The 15,929-nt window shown below is 42.4% G+C and overlaps 1 protein-coding gene, 1 pseudogene and 1 gene segment (V, D, J or C); all 3 read right to left on the bottom strand.

The window, feature by feature from the left end:
- Positions 1-936: 936 nt before the first annotated feature.
- Positions 937-2,117, bottom strand: LOC122212722. The segment is given in 2 exon segments: positions 937-1,250; positions 2,024-2,117. Coding segments are annotated over 2 exon segments (408 nt in total).
- Positions 2,118-6,377: 4,260 nt separating this feature from the next.
- On the bottom strand, positions 6,378-7,693 carry LOC122212731 (disintegrin and metalloproteinase domain-containing protein 21-like). Its single transcript, XM_042926681.1, has one exon. It carries the CDS (start codon positions 7,268-7,270, stop codon positions 6,497-6,499), a length of 774 nt encoding a protein of 257 aa, XP_042782615.1. The 5' UTR covers positions 7,271-7,693; the 3' UTR covers positions 6,378-6,496.
- Positions 7,694-9,473: 1,780 nt separating this feature from the next.
- On the bottom strand, positions 9,474-15,873 carry LOC122212720 (annotated as a pseudogene).
- Positions 15,874-15,929: the final 56 nt, after the last annotated feature.

The raw sequence follows: 15,929 nt of genomic DNA, 5'->3' as shown, positions 1-15,929 counted from the left end.
GTATGCTGTACGGAGACTGGCGCTTCAGGAAGGGTTTGTGGTGAGTGCTGTGTGCACTGTGTTCTTGCGTTTTGGTGTCTTGGTAAGTGGGCATCACCCAATACATTACGGTTATGAATAGAATAAAAATAAAAGTGAAGCAAATTCTCTCATTTTTACTTCTTGTGTGCCTGCTTGAGCTGTAACATTGGCTTCCTCTTGCCCTTGGAGTGAAAGTTAAACCATCAGGTCCCCACATTCTCAGACTTGAGTCTAGTTTGGAATCAGATGAGAATTACACCTTTGACTTTACTGGGTATCCAGCATGTGATAGTATATCATGGGACTTCTCAGCCTATTTAGTCATGTAAGCCAATGTGCTATGTGTTCTGTTCCTCAGGATTATCCTAATACATGTAGATGCTTTTTCTCTTGTAGTTTCAAGTATTTGAAGAAAACTGTAACACATATAAAGTTCTGAGAAGCAAAGTGACATGAATGAAGTGTCATGGTGTTTGACTGGGACAAGAGCAGGGTGAGGATAACCAGGAGCTATGGGATCCTGTGGTCCTAGATGCAAAGTGAGCGCACCTGGGACTCCTGTAAATGTTCAGTTGATGTGCATCAGGATACGTGTAAACCATTGATATTTAGTACAAGTGTAAGCAATTGTAAGAGACTCTATCTCTTGTTCATGTAAGTATAGTGTTCCTGGTAAAACAAACTTTGTAAACCAGACCCGAGTAGGTAAGCACAGAATCATGTGTCCAGAGAGGCTTCCTGGGGGAAACTGCTATAAGGAGAGGAAGCCCCAGGCCATGGCACAAAACCCTCCAACAACCCCTACCTGCACTTGCTCCTGGGAACACAAACAGAATGGTGCATAGTGTGCAACCCCTGGCGGTCCTGATCTTCTTCTACAGGGCGGTTTGTGTCTGGGCTCACAGTGACAACCCCTCACTGTGTCCTTGCACAGTAATACATGGCCGTGTCTGCAGACCTCTGACTGCTTAGCTCTATGTAGGCTGTGTTTGTGGATGTGTCTGCTGTCAGAGTGAGTCTGCCCTGGAACTTCTGTGCATAGCTTGTAGAATCATCTTCAGGGTCAATGCTTCCCATCCACTCAAGCCCTTGTGCAGGAGCCTGTCGCACCCAGTGAATATAGTAATCAGTGAAGCTGTATCCAGATACTTTGCAGAAGATCTTCACTGATGCCCCAGGCTTCCTCAATTCAGCCCCAGACTGCACCAGCAAAACCTGGGAGTGCACACCTGTAGAGAGGGGACAAGAGTGGATGAAATCAATGTTGACTGGTCCTGGTCCTCTCCTGTGTCCAGGGACTTGGCTGACCCTTAGCTGTCGCCACTGCCGCCAGGTAGAGGATTCTCCAGCTCCAGTCCATTGTGAGGGGATGTGTCTCAGGGTCTCCGGTAGAGGATGGCATTGTACGGTGATGCTCTCAGGGCACAGACACACCCATACTTAACCTAGTGCTCTGAGGACTATTTGCATAGCCATGAGACAGAGTATTTCATACACAGGACCAGAACCATCTGGAGACGGTCCCAGGGACCGTGTACATTGTGACTCAGAGAGCACCAGTCTAATCCTTGTTTGAGGACATGGGTCCTTGGCCAGGTTCCTGAACTGTGTGCAGACTGAGCTCCTGCCACTGAGTGATAAGACCTTACAGGAAATTCTCCCCATTGTGGACCAGTATTGAATGAGGCAGAGACCACCTGAACCTATTGTTGGCTCTGATATCTGGACGTCTTATTCCTGGAGAAGCGTGTCTCCAAACTGCTGCACAAAATGGAGTAATGCGTCCTGGCTTCCATCTCTTAGATGAAGATATCTAAAAGCCCTGGAGTAGCAGCGTCAAGTGTCTTCTCACTGCCTGAGTTCATTAAATGCTCTGATGGAACAGGATATTTAAACACCCTTTAGCATCCCTCATCCTACTCATATTTTAGATTGCTTTCTGGAAAAGGAAACACTGGCTTCCAACAGGAAAGCCTTCCTCACCCCTTGTGCACCTACTCACCTGGGGTAGCAGCCTGGTGCTGGGTAGTACTGAAAGCTCCCTGCAGTCTAGGCCCGGCCCTGCAGGGAGGTTCCTGTCGAGACTCACAGGACATTTATTCCAGTGTCTCTACTCCAGCATTACATGGTGGAGGGGAGCAGAATATGCCACCCCAAATATGCCGCTGGAATGAAACATGCTTGAGAAACAGTCAGTGCAGAGACGCACTGACCATCCTTTGTTCCCTAAACAGAATATAAATCTCCTATGTGAAATACACCCTTTTTGTACCAGGAGGGGAGAAATGTCCTTAGCACCAGAAAAAGGAATTCAGGCCCCAGAATGCTGTGCAGAGAAACCTTAGTTCTTCACTACTGTAGTAACACTAAGCACATTGAAGCTCTCACTTTTTCCCCATTGAGGATGATATTAGTGTTGGGTCATTCATATATGGCTTTTATGATCTCGAGGTATGCTCCTTCTATCCCTACTTTCTTGAGGGTTTTTATCAAGAAAGGATGCCGTATTTTGTCGAATGCTTTCTCTGCATCTATGGAGAGGATCATGTGGTTCTTGTCCTTTCTCTTACTGATGTGATGAATCACGTTAATTGCTTTGCAGATATTGAACCAGCCCTGCATCCCAGGTATAAATCCCACTTGGTCGTGGTGAATAATTTTTTTAATGTATTGTAGTATCTGGTAGGCTAATATCTTGTTGAGGATTTTTGCATCCATGTTCATCAAGGAAATTGGTCTATAGTTCTCCTTTTTAGTGTGGTCTCTGTATGCTTTTGGAATCAAGGTAATTCTGGCTTCAGAAAGAGTCTGGAAGTTTTCCTTCCGTTTCTATATTTTGGAACAGCTTCAAGAGAAGAGGTGTTAACTCTTCCTTAAATGTTTGGTAGAATCCCCTGGAAAGCCATCTGGCCCTGGAGTCTTGTTTTTGACAGATTTTTGTTTACTAATACTATTTCCTTACTGGTTATGGGTCTGTTCAAATTTTTATATTTCTTCTTGTTTCCGTTTGGTAGTGTATATGTTTCTAGGAATTTGCCCATTTCTTCCAGATTGTCCATTTTATTGGCATATAATTGCTCATAATATTCTCTTACTATTGTTTTTATTTCTGTTGTGTTGGTTGTGATCTTTCCTCTGTCATTCTTGATTTTACTTATTTGCATCCTTTCCTTTTTCTTTTGGATCAAACTGGCTAGTGGTTTATCAATTTTGTTCATTTTTCAAAGAACCTGCTTCTGGTTTCATTGATTTGGTCTACTGTTTTTTTGGTTTCCATAGCATTAATTTCTTTTGTAATCTTTATTATTTCCTGTCTTCTGCTGGTTTTGGGTTCTATTTGCTGTTCTTTTTCCAGCTCCTTAAGGTGTAAGGTTAGGTTGTGTATCTGAGATCTTTCTTCCTTCTTTAGGAAGGCCTGGAATGCTATATACTTTCATCTTATGACCACCTTTGCTGCGTCCCACAGGTTTTGGGTTGTGGTGTTATCATTTTAATTGACTTCCATATATTTTTTAACTTCCTCTTAACTGCTTGGTTAGCCCATTCATTCTTTAGTAGGATGTTCTTTAGTCTCCAAGTATTTTTTACTTTTCGAAATTTCTTCTTGTGGTTGATTTTGAGTTTCACAGCATTGTGTTCTGAAAATATGCACAGTATGATCTCAATCTTTTTGTACTTACTTAGGGCTGATTTGTGTCCCAGTATATGGTCTATTCTGGAGAACGTTCCATGTGCGCTGGAGAAGAATGCATATTCTGCTGCTTTAGGATGAAATATTCTGAATATATCTGTTAAGTCCATCTGGTCCAGTGTGTCATTCAAAGCCATTCTTTCCTTGTCAATTTTTTGTTGAGATGATCTGTCCATTGCTGTGAGTGGGGTGTTGAAGTCTCCTAATATTATGGTATTACTATCGGTGAGTTTCTTTATGTTTGTGATTAATTGATTTATATATTTGTGTGCTCTCCCATTTGGCACATAAATGTTTACAACTATTGGGTCTTCTTCATCTATAGACCCCTTGATCATGATATAATGCCCTTCTACATCTCTTGATACAGTATTTTTAAGTCTAGATTGTCTGATATAAGTATGGCTACTCGGGCTTTCTTTTGTTGACCATTAGCATGATAGATGGTTCTCCATCCCCTTATGTTCAATCTGAAGGTGTCTTCAGGTCTAAAGTGGGTCTCTTGTGAACAGCATATAGATGGATCTTGTTTTCTTATCCATTCCGTTACCCTATGTCTTTTGATTGGGGCATTGAGTCCACTGAGGTTTAGAGTGAGTACTGAAAGATGTGAGTTTATTGCCATGATGATGCTTGTAGATCTGGAGTTTCTGATGGTGTGCTCTGGTCGTTTCTAATCTTTCTTGCTTTTGATATATATATATATTTTTTTTTTTTTCATCTTTTGTCCCCTCAGAGAGTCCCCCTTAAAATTTTTTGCAGGGCTGGTTTAGTGGTCAAAAACTCTTTTAATTTTTGTTTGTCTGGGAAATTTTATCTCACCTTATATTTTGAATGACAGCCTTCCTGGATAAAGAATTCTTGTCTGCATACTTTCTGATTCAGCACACTGAATAGACTCCGCCACTCCTTTCCGGCCTGCTGAGATTCTGTGGATAGGTGTGCTGTAAACATGATCTGTCTTCCCTTGTATGTTAGGGACTTTTTTTTCCTTTCTGCTTTCATGATTCTCTCCTTGCCTGAGTATTTTGTGCATTTGACTATGATATGCCTTGTTGCTGGCCAGTTTTTGTTGAATCTAATGGGGGTCCTCAGTGCTTCCTGGATTTTGATGTCTGTGTCTTTTCCCAGGCTAGGAAAGTTTTCCGCTATGATTGGCTCACATAACCCTTCTGCCCCTATTTCTCTTTCTTCCTCTTCTGGGACTCCTATGATTCTGATGTTCCTTTTTAATGAGTCACTGGTTTCTCTAATTCTTAAATCATGCCCTTTTGCCTTAATCTCCCTCTTTTTTTTCTGCTTCATTATTTCCTATTAGTTTCTCCTCTGTATCGCTGATTCTCTGTTCTGCCTCATCCATCCTTACCACAGCTGCATCCATCCGTGATTGCAGTTCAGGTATAGCATTTTTCATTTCATTCTGGCTATTTGTTTTCTTACTTCTCTTAACTCTTCAGAAAGGGATTCTAATCTATTTTTGACTCCATATAGTTTTCTTATTATCGTGATTCTAAATTCTGGTTCAGACATCTTGCTTGTACCTGTGTTGGTTAAATTCCTGGCTGTCGTTTCTTCGTGGTCTTTCTTTTGGGGTGAATTCCTTTGTTTTGTCATTTTGAAGAGAGAAAAGGAATTAATGAAGTAGAAATATTGAGATAAAACAAATAAAATTACAAAAATATTAAAATTAAAATTTAAACACACACACACACAAATCTAATAGTTAATGCTTGATCCTAGGTGTGTTTTGTTTCGGTGTTGAAAGTGGTTTGACAGATTAGGGAAAAAAAAGGGGGCAAAGTAAATCATTTGAGAATTTGAAAAAATGAATACACTGATGTAGAGTAAAATGGGTAGATGGGAGTAAAATAGAATTTGAAAATAATATAGACAAAAGTAAAGTATACAGTAGAAAAAATTAAATAAAAATATTTTTAATAAAAATCATGAATTTTTTGTTCTGTATTTAAGAAAAAAGTAAAGAAATGAAAAAGAGAATAAAGATAAAGAAAAGAAAAAAAAGAAATAATTTGATAATTTGAAAAAGTGAATATACTGTAGTAGACTAAAGTAAAATGATGGAAATAAAATGGAATTTGAAAAAATTTACATACAACTAAAAAAACATACTAATGACAATTAAATAAGATTATTTTGTAAATATGAAATTGATTGTCAAATAGGTTTCTATACAACACCCAATGATCATCCCAACAGGTGCCTTCCTCAATACCCATCACCCACCTTCCCCACCCTCCCACCCCCATCAACCCTCAGTTTATTCAGTTTTTAAGAGTCTGTTATGGTTTGACTCCCTCCCTACAACTTTTTTTTTCCCCCTTCCCATGGTCTTCTGTCAAGTTTCTCAGGATCCAAATAAGAGTGAAAACATACGGTATCTGTCTTTCTCCATATTACTAATTTCACTCAGCACAACACTCTCCAGATCCATCCATGTTGCTACAAAAGGCCACATTTCATTCTTTCTCAATGTCAGGTAGTATTCCATTTTGAATAGATACCACAATTCCTTTATCCATTCATTAGTTGATGGATATTTAGACTCTTTCCATAATTTGGCTATTGTTCAAAGTGGTGCTATAAACATTGGGATACAAGTACCCCTATGCATCAGCACTCCTGTATCCTTTGGGTAAATTCCTAGCAGTGCTATTGCTGGGTCATAGGGTAGACCTATTTTCAATTTTTTAGGAACATCCACACTAGTTTCCAGGAAGGATGCACCAGTTTGCATTCCCACCAACAGTGCAAGAGGGCCTTACATCAAATATAGTGCCTTACATCAATCCCTTGAAGCATTGAGTCAGTCAAACTAACAAGCCTTATGAGGAATCGGGCACATTTTGACACGTTGTTGAACACACTATACATTGTTTTGGAACCGAGAACAAGTCCTTTCAAAATCCCACGATGGGATGAATACAACTTACTAGAGATCCTGGGGGCTGCACTGATATTTGCTTGAGAGAACAGGGGTTTCCTAACCTCCTTATATCCCAGGTTATAAGTAGGTCCCGTTGCATTGGTGTCTGCCACTATCTGAGAAACAACGTGTTCAAACCGTTGGGAATGGCTGAGGGGTCTGATTTCATAGGCAAGGTCATCCAGCTTCATGATACCTTCAAGGCCCCCATAGCACGTGTCCATGGTGACCATGGAAAGAGGAATCTCCTCCAGGTAGCCGAGGTAGTAACAGTCTGGAGGGATGAAGGGGTAGTCCATCTGCAAGGCTCCCTGATCATCCTGAGTCATCATCAGCAACTGTCTGGACCAAAAGAGTTTCTTGTGCCTCATGTGGATAACATGGCTCTTGCCCCCAAAATGCAGGCTATAGGACAGCCAGCCAGGCATCTGAACGCCCTTGCCGTGGTGCAACTCCTTCTTGGGAATTACCACCTCAGAAGAGATGTAGCGCCATGAGGGACGACCTTGAGAACCTTGGACAGGAGCCAGCAATGCCCAGAGCGCAAACAGCAAGAGGGGTGCCCTCAGGGTGACCTGGTCCTCTGCCAGCCTCATGCCCCTGCTCAGGGACATCTGCCAGTGAGAATGGATAAATGGAGGATCCTCAGCAAAACCAGGTCTAGACCATCAGACAGAACAGAGGGCTGTACCAGGTGGCCAGCACCCTACACCTCGGGGCCACCTGTGGGGGTTAGGTTACAGTCACAGGGTGTGGTATTGGGTGACCCTGCTCATCAGTTCACCTGGGGTGGATGTGGGAGAGTCAAGTGGGCCATGGTCAACAGTGCTCACATGGACATGGGTAGGGACTTGGACCCAGAAACACGGCTCTATACAACACATTCCATCTTTTCTCCTTCTACTTGGATACGGGATATGCAATTATAACACACTGAACTTCTCTACCAATTCCATGTCCTGTGTTACTGCTGGGTCACTTTCTCTGGATGACTGCTTTTCCTCATTATGGAGACCAATGCTTCCTACTTCCATGGGATATGGAGGTAGACTGTCAACTTTACCTTTGTACGTATTGAAAAACATCGCTTTGTAATGTTACATGTCTTATTCTGGTTGGCTATTAGTTTGCAGGCCATTTGATCCTTTTGGTTTTTGGTTTGAAGCTTCCTCTGTGTTTACTGAGGAAACATTTCCCAGTATTCTGTGTCATGATTGGTGAAGTACAAAGTTGTATTTTAGTATTTTCTTATGCCATCTGGTGAGAACAGAAAGTACTGCTGAACATGTGTGAGCCCCAGGGGATTTCCCCTCTAATCCCTTATTGTGGTTCTTTCCTGGCCTCTGGCAGTCCTCTCCCATGCCTGTGAGTTTCTCTCCTCAGGTGGAGATAGATGCAGGGGAGTTGAGGTTACCTTGGCAGCTTGCACTATGGAGGACGCACATGATTGAAAATGGTATCCACCATGGAACTCCCTTGTTTAAGTACTGTCTAGCCCTTTAAAATCCTCTGGGTTGGGCAGAAACCCTCAGAGTTGGCTTTTGGAGAAGAGTCTGCCTTAGCTCCGGGTGGCTGGTCTCCTAAATAAAGCTCAACTTCTTTTCCCACCAAAACTAAAACTTTGAACATTGACCTTTCCAGAAATACTCAGCTGAATTTGGGATTTGATAACAATAAAATGGAGAGTGGAATGGCAGTTGTCAGGGGCTGGCAGGATGGGGCAATGTGGAGTAGATCTCAAGGGCTATGATTTTCTGTTATGCAAGATGATTAAGTTCTAGAGGGGTCTCCACAACATTACCCCTGTCATTAACAGTACTGTACTGTATGGTTCAAATTTTGTGAAGAGTGTTGGTCTCATGTTCAGTGAGATCCTAACACAAAACAAAAGTGGAAGACACGAATTTTACTTCTCACATGACAGTATGCTGAACTGCATGGACACACTCTCTACTGATAATGTGAAAATAATTTAAAAGCATTTACATAGTTTGAATACTAACCCTGAGGATATGTCATTTACAAATATCTTCTTCCATTCCATAGTTTGCCTTTTACTTTTGTTGATTTTTTCCCTCACTGTGCAGAAGCGTGCTATTTTGAGGTAGTCCCAATAGTTCATATATGTATGTATTTAATTTTCTTGTTTTATTTTTAATTTAAATTCAAGTCTTCAGGCTTTGAGCTCCACGTTTACAGGAAGTTGACTTGTCATGATTAACTTTATGGGTTATCTGGAATGAGTCATGGGTGCCCAGATTCACTACTGTTTCTGTGGATGTCTGTGATGTGTTTCCAGAAGAGACTGGCATTTCCTTCCATGGTTTCTGTCTGGGCATCACCCATTCCATTAAGGTTGTGAATAGAATCTGATGCAGAGGCAGGAAGAATTCCCTCATTTTTACCTCCCATGTTCTTGTTTGAACTGGAACAGTGGTCCCCTCTGGCCCTTTTTATGAGAGTTATATCATCAGATCCCTATGTTCTGAGGCTAGACCCTAGTTCAGAATCAGACCTATTACACCACTGGTTTTCCTGGGTCTCCAGCTTGTGACAGTAGATCATGGGACTTCCCAACCTCTTTAGTCATGGAAACCAATGTGCTTTGGGTTCTGTTCCTCAGGAGGATCCAGACTAATACATGGAGATGATTTATCTCTCTTTAGAGGAATTGAATAAAGTTGTAGCTCATTTAACGTCCTGAGTAGCAAGTGCCAGGAGGGAGTGTCACGTTGTTTGATTGGACAAGGGCTGGGTGAGGATAATGGGGAGCTGTGGGATCCTGTGGTCTTGGCTGCACAGGGAGTGCATGTGGGACACCTCTAATGGTTCAGCTGTTGTGCCTCAGGAAATCTGTAATTCACTCATGTTGAGGGACAGGAGTAAGCAATGGAAACATCTGTGTCTTTTGTGCATGTTAGTGCAGTTTTCCTATGACAACAGGTATCTAATTCAGAGAGTTAATAGGTAAGCACAGATTCCTGTGTCCAGAGAGGCTCCCTGGGGAAACTGCTGTGTGGACAGGAAGCCCCAGACCCTGACAGGAAACCTGCCTGTAACCTCCATCTGCACCTGCTCCTGGCAACACAAAGCAGAATTGTGCATAGTGTGCGCCCCCTGGTGGTGCTGATCCCCTCCTGCAGGGAGGTTTGTGTGTGGGCTCCCAGCGAGGTCCCCTCACCCAGTCTCTTGCACAGTAATATGTGGCCATGTCTTCGGCCCTCAGGTTCATCTGCAGATACAGCGTGTTCTTGGCGTTGTCTCTGGAGATGGTGAATCGGCCCTTCACGGAATCTGCGTAGTATGTGCCACTTTCCTCAGTATCAATCCGTCAGACCCACTGCAGCCCCTTCCCTGGAGCCTGGCGGACCCCGTTCATGCTGGAACTACTGAAGGTGAATCCAGAGGCTACAACGGTGAGTCTCAGGGACCCCCCAGGCTGCACCAGGTCTCCCCCAGACTCCACCAGCTGCACGTCACACTGGCCACCTGCAGACGCAAGACATCTTGGTGAGGAAACCGTCACACATCTACTGGTTCTCACTCATACCCACTCACATACTCAGTGTCTCCCATTCACCGTGAATTACCTTTTAAAAAAGCAACAAGGAAAACCAAGCCAAGCACATACTCCATGGTGAGGTGTCTGTGTTCTGTCCTGATCACAGAATGGGAACACCTGGGACCCCTGGAGCTGGGGCTCCTCTCCCAGCTGCACGGTCGGGATGGGCTGGTTTCATCAGCACAGAGAGGGCCCTATTTGCATGTCCTCTTACATATATATCACACTGCAGACTTAGATTTGATTCTTTCAAAGTGAATGGCAGGTTTAGGGATGCACTTCTACATTAGTTTGCGTGGATGGTGCTGTGACAATATGAATGATTCTAATCAGTGAGCACAGGTATGTTTGCGGAACTCGTGCATTTTTACATGTCTTTCATCAACGAAGGTCATTTTCGCTCTACAATTATTTTACATAATTTATGAAGTTTAATCCCAAGTACTTTATTCTGTGCCATTTTCAGTTGTATAATTTTGTTATTTGTTTTGCATATATTTCCATGCTGGTGTGTAGAATCATAGGTGGTTTATTTTTATTTATTTTCTTTGTTCATTGTGCTCATTGTGCATCCTGCACTTTTCCTCATTTTAAAAAACTGGTTCTAATATTTTTTGTGGTATCTCTAGGGTTTTGTTATGTTTAAGATCATGTCATCTGCAAACAAATAATTTTCCTTCCTCCTTACTGAGTTAAATGTCTTTTATTTCTTTTTATTGCCAAAGTTTATGGGTACTTCTTCCAGTTGTAGGAGAAGAATGCCTTTCCCTTCTTTTCTTCTGGGTTTTCACCAGGTGTAAGGATTCAATTGACATAAGACTGATCTAAAGGGAAGAATAAATTTAATTGTGCAAGTGCCTGGGCTTGCTAATAATATGACACCCAGAGAATAAACAGGCAGGTGGCACTAGTGACTTTCAGACAACGAAATATTGGATTTGGCAAGAGTCAAGGCAAAGGTGTGGTTTTGGGGTATTTAATTAGTCAACAAATAACTAGGTTTGTTTGCACAACCTTCTTGTCCCTGAGTTCCTTATTCTGGTGCTAAGGATGGTTCTCCCCTCCTGGTACAGGGAAGGGGAGTTTCCCAAGGGAGATTTATATCCTGCTGTCAAGGGACAAAGGAGGGTCTGAGAGTCCTTGGACTGGCTGTTTCTCCCGTGACTTTCATCCAAATAAGGATTGTGACACGATGATATGGTTTGAGGCAGCATAGTTATTCTTCACGTTATCATGTGGAATACTTATGTTGGGGATGAGCATCATTTCCTGGCTCCTGATATGGCAGAAATGGTTTTAGTATTTTATGTTCAATATGCTGTCAGGTGTGGACTTTCATAGTGGCCATGATCATGTGGAGGCAATTTCCTTCTCCTTTTTAATTGAGTTATTTTTAAATGATGAACATGTGTTTTTTGTTCATGAAAAAACTTTCTCTAATGATTTTATGAATAAATTAAGGATGGCTTTGATTTAATCATTCCCTCTGTTAATGGAGGACATCACATTTTTGCATTTGTGTATGTTGAAGGAAACTTGCATCTCAGGGATGCATCACACTGGATTATCATGTGTGATCCTTTCAGTGTGCTGTTGAATTCAGTAGGCTCAGACTTAATCAAGGAATTTTGCATGTATGTGTATCTGAGACACTGGCCTGTAGTTTCCCTTCTTGTGGTGTGTTTCTCTGGCTTTGTTGTGAGAGTAAAAGTGTCCTCATAAAGTGCATCTGGGAGTGGTCTTTTTCATCAGCAATTTGTAATAGTTTGAGAAGTATTGGCATTAATTATTCTTTAAATATTGTGGAATTTTAATAAAGCCTTGGTTTTTTTTGGAGGGTGAAGGTTTATATTAAGGATATCTTCTTACTAATTTTTGTTTTGTTCCTCTGTATTTTGCATGAAAGAGTATTGGTGGATCATATAATGCTAGAAAATGTGTAATTTGTTCTTGGTGATCTAACTGTTGACCTATAAATATCTAAGTCTTTCCTTTATGATCCTTTTCATGTGTTTAGTTCAGTTATGTCTCCTTTTTCAGTTCCGATCGCATTTGTTTGAATCTTACCTATTTCCCTAGGCTACCTATGTTTTTTAAATTTCACTTATCTTTCCAAATTCAAATTTTAATGAAGTTGATTTGTTTTCTGTATTTGTGATAGTCTTTTTTTCTCTGCTGTATCTTTTTATGTTAATTTTATATTTATCTTTTTATCTCAATGAAAATGCCAATGCCTTTTTTTTAAAGGAATGTGAAAAATATACTAATTCATATGTAACCACAAAACACATGGAAGTAAAAAAAAAATCATGAAGAGGAGAGAACCTGGAAGAAGGAGAACACTTCTTCCTTCTAAATATATTGCAGAGATACATTAGCTCCAACAGTGTACTGCTGGCATGAAATGAGGCATATAGACCAGTGGAGCTCATTACGGAGCCAAGATGTAGAATTGTGCAGATGCAGTCAGCAAATCCTCCATGAGATTTCCAACAATGCGCAGTGGGGAAAGGATTGTGTCTCTTAAACACGGTGTTGACTAGGGGCGCCTGGGTGGCTCAGTCGGCTAAGCATCCAACTTCCAGTCACGTATTGTTGTCATGATTTGTGGGTTTGAGCCCCACATCAGGCTCTGTGCTGACAGCTCAGAGCCTGGATTCTGTGTCTGCCTCTATCCCTGTGCCTCCCCTGATCATGATCTGTCTCTCTCCCTCAAAAATAAAAGAAACATTAAAAAATGGTGTTGATATACACGTGCAAAATAATGACATTTGGCCATACTCTTGCATCATACATATACGTCAACACAAAAAAATCTCAAAATGGATTAAAGATTAAGCAGAACAGCTGACCCAAAATGCCTTCGAAGAAAACACACAGGATAACCATCATGACATTCTCTTGACAATGATTTATTTGATACAAAAGCAAAATCACAGAGAACCATGGCAGACAAGGGGGACTGCATCAAACTAGAAAGGGGGCAAATCAAACAGTAGCAGGGTGAGAAGGCAGTCTATGAAATGGGAGATATTACATTAAAAATATCGAAAAGGAGTTAATATCCAAAATACAGGAGGGACTCCTTAACATCAATAGCAAAAATCACAATTATAATAATAAACGCATCACCTGATTAAAATTTGGGTCAAACATGTAAATATCCATTTTGCTATTAAGGTTGAAAAAATGTCCATCCAGCATATGACTTGCTGTTCATCATCACTAATCATCAGAGAATTCCACCCCCGATCCACTGAGATATCACCTCACAACTGATAGCAAGGCTATTATAAAATAAGGCAAACACAACGAGAACATCTCAAGTGTTGCTGAGGATGTGGAGAACAGGCAATCCTAGAATTCACTTGATGGGAGTGCAACATAGTGTAGCTACTATGGAAAACTGTGGTGAAATAACCCACTAAACTGAGTTCCTAATCTGCTCACATACAGTTGACTTCATGTCCAGCTGAGTGTGAGGAAGGTCTGGGCCTCATGTTCTGTGGAGAGCAGGTGCAGAGACAGGTGGATCCAGTGGATGATTCCTTAACTACTTAAGTAAAATGGACCCCTGGCTGACCGTTTTGTAAGACTTGACTCAGTGTGCCTCCCCACTGGTTGTCTCAGGCTTCCTGAACTGGATGGAGAACAAAAGGAGTGAAGGGTAGAAACTACTCTTTTCTCTCACAGGAACGTGTATATACTGAGAATCCTTGAGAGAAAGTCGTGGAGTTGATGAAGCAGCTGTGGGGTTGCGACAACTACAAGAGTCTTTACTCATGCTCTCTCTTCATGGGCATCAAAGGAAAACCTTAAGGAAAATAAAAGGAGAGAGGAGCTGCTCAAATATATTAAGTTTAGATCACTTGAATGAGTCAGTCTCCTCTGTTTGAAAATCACTTACATCTATTTTAAATGGTGGCCCGTGTACTTGTGAGGCACAGGTCTGATCATATGAGAGTTAATTTATCCCCGAGCTTGGTCTCTGTCAAGGTCGGCACTACTATATGACTGTTCACTCTAAATGTTAGAAGACATCTGTGTTTGTAAATGGTTTAGGAAACAGTGTGTACTGTTTGCTGGTCAGGTTGAAGTTTGCAGGGCCTGATGAGAAAGATGCTTCACAGGAAACCTGACCCTGTAACACTGGTTCTGGATATGAATTCTGAGATCTTGGGTGCCCCCTGGAGACCTGTGAACCTCCAGGTTCCCTAGGTGGCTCCTGGTGTCCTGTGTGTTCCTGATGACCTGAGTGCCCCCAGGTGAACTGAGTGGCAGCTAGTGACCTCAATGCCCTATGGAGACCTGAGCATCCCCCTGGAGGTCTGAGTGCTCCATGCAGAACTGAGCGACCCTGGTGTCCTCAGCTCCCCCTGGTAACCTGAGCACCCCAGGAGATCTCAGTTACCCCTGTTGTCCTTAATGCCCCCTTGTGACTTTTAGGTAACCTAAGAGCAAATCGCAATTTTTGGGCTGATGCTCAGCTCTCAGAAGTCCTTTGTGGTGTTTTAGCCAGCTCTGTGGCTAGGCCTATTCTGTCCTGTTCACCCTTAGAGGGGGTTCTGATTGTGTGGCTGTTAATCCTGGGGGAACCTCCAAGGGTGTGGCCAGCCCCTGCTTTATCCCACTTCCTCTTGCCTAACAAACTGCCTAACTGATGAACATGTGGCTCTTGTGGTCTGGACCCTAGTATGTGATATAGAATATATGATAGTATGTGAACCATCCACTGCATCCACTCTGCTGGGGTCGGTGGATCCAATTCCACCAGAAATTACTGGTTGAGATGGAGAACCCCAAGATGCTGCTAGTGAGGTGCAGAGTGTGCAAGGCACTCACCAGTTGGGCACAACCCCTGCAGCTGCACCTGGGACAGGACCCCTGGGGACAAGGAGACTCAGCCTGGGCCAGTCACCAGCAGTCACAACCATTCCCATCATCCCACATCTGACATCTGAAACCCTCACCTTTGGGACCTCTCACCAGGCACAAGGAAGGCCCTACAGTCTCTTCTGTTTCTCGAATACAGTTCTGCCTTCCTCAGGGACTTCAGCCCTGTCTGAGGAGACAGCTGTGGGCTCCCACACCCTGAGATTGGAGTTTACTCTAGATCTTGAGAAGTTTGCCTGTGTGGGAGGGAGCATGTCCTGATAAGTGGACAAAACTTGAGTCAGGCTCCCCTTGTCCTTCCAGGTCCACCTGTGGGCATCTCTTTGTGGATCCGCAGGCTTGTTGGTCCTCGGTCAAGGCAGCACTTGGTCTATGAATTGTGTTGGAGGCAGGTCAAGTGATGGCCTCACCTTTCTGATCAGATAGTGAACAAATGAGTGGACCACAATTCACTATACTCTATCTGTCCGAAAGATATTTGAAGGGATCCATACTTTCTCCAGAAAACTTTCCAAATCAAGTCTTTAAGTACATTCAATTTTAACAGTCATTCCTCACATAACTGCATAGGAAAAATCTATATTGATGTCCAGTCTGGTGTAAATATAACAAGCAAAGGACACTTGTTCCCAGGATCATATTTCTTTTAGTTTCCACACTGATGTATTAACCTCACCTGACAACCACCTGCAAAGCATGCGCACATCTGGAGACTTCTGATCTTGATGGTTCTCTGCTGATGGGGTTTGCTTCCTCAGTCATCTGCAAAGCTTGGAAGCAGTGCCGACATCTTTAAGTGCACAGACACGAAGACATGG

Source organism: Panthera leo (assembly GCF_018350215.1).
Source record: "Panthera leo isolate Ple1 chromosome B3 unlocalized genomic scaffold, P.leo_Ple1_pat1.1 chrB3_random_Un_scaffold_42, whole genome shotgun sequence".
In the NCBI taxonomy this organism is placed as follows: domain Eukaryota; kingdom Metazoa; phylum Chordata; class Mammalia; order Carnivora; family Felidae; genus Panthera; species Panthera leo.
Note: the sequence above shows the minus strand (reverse complement) of the source record. Positions and strands in the feature narration are given on the sequence as shown.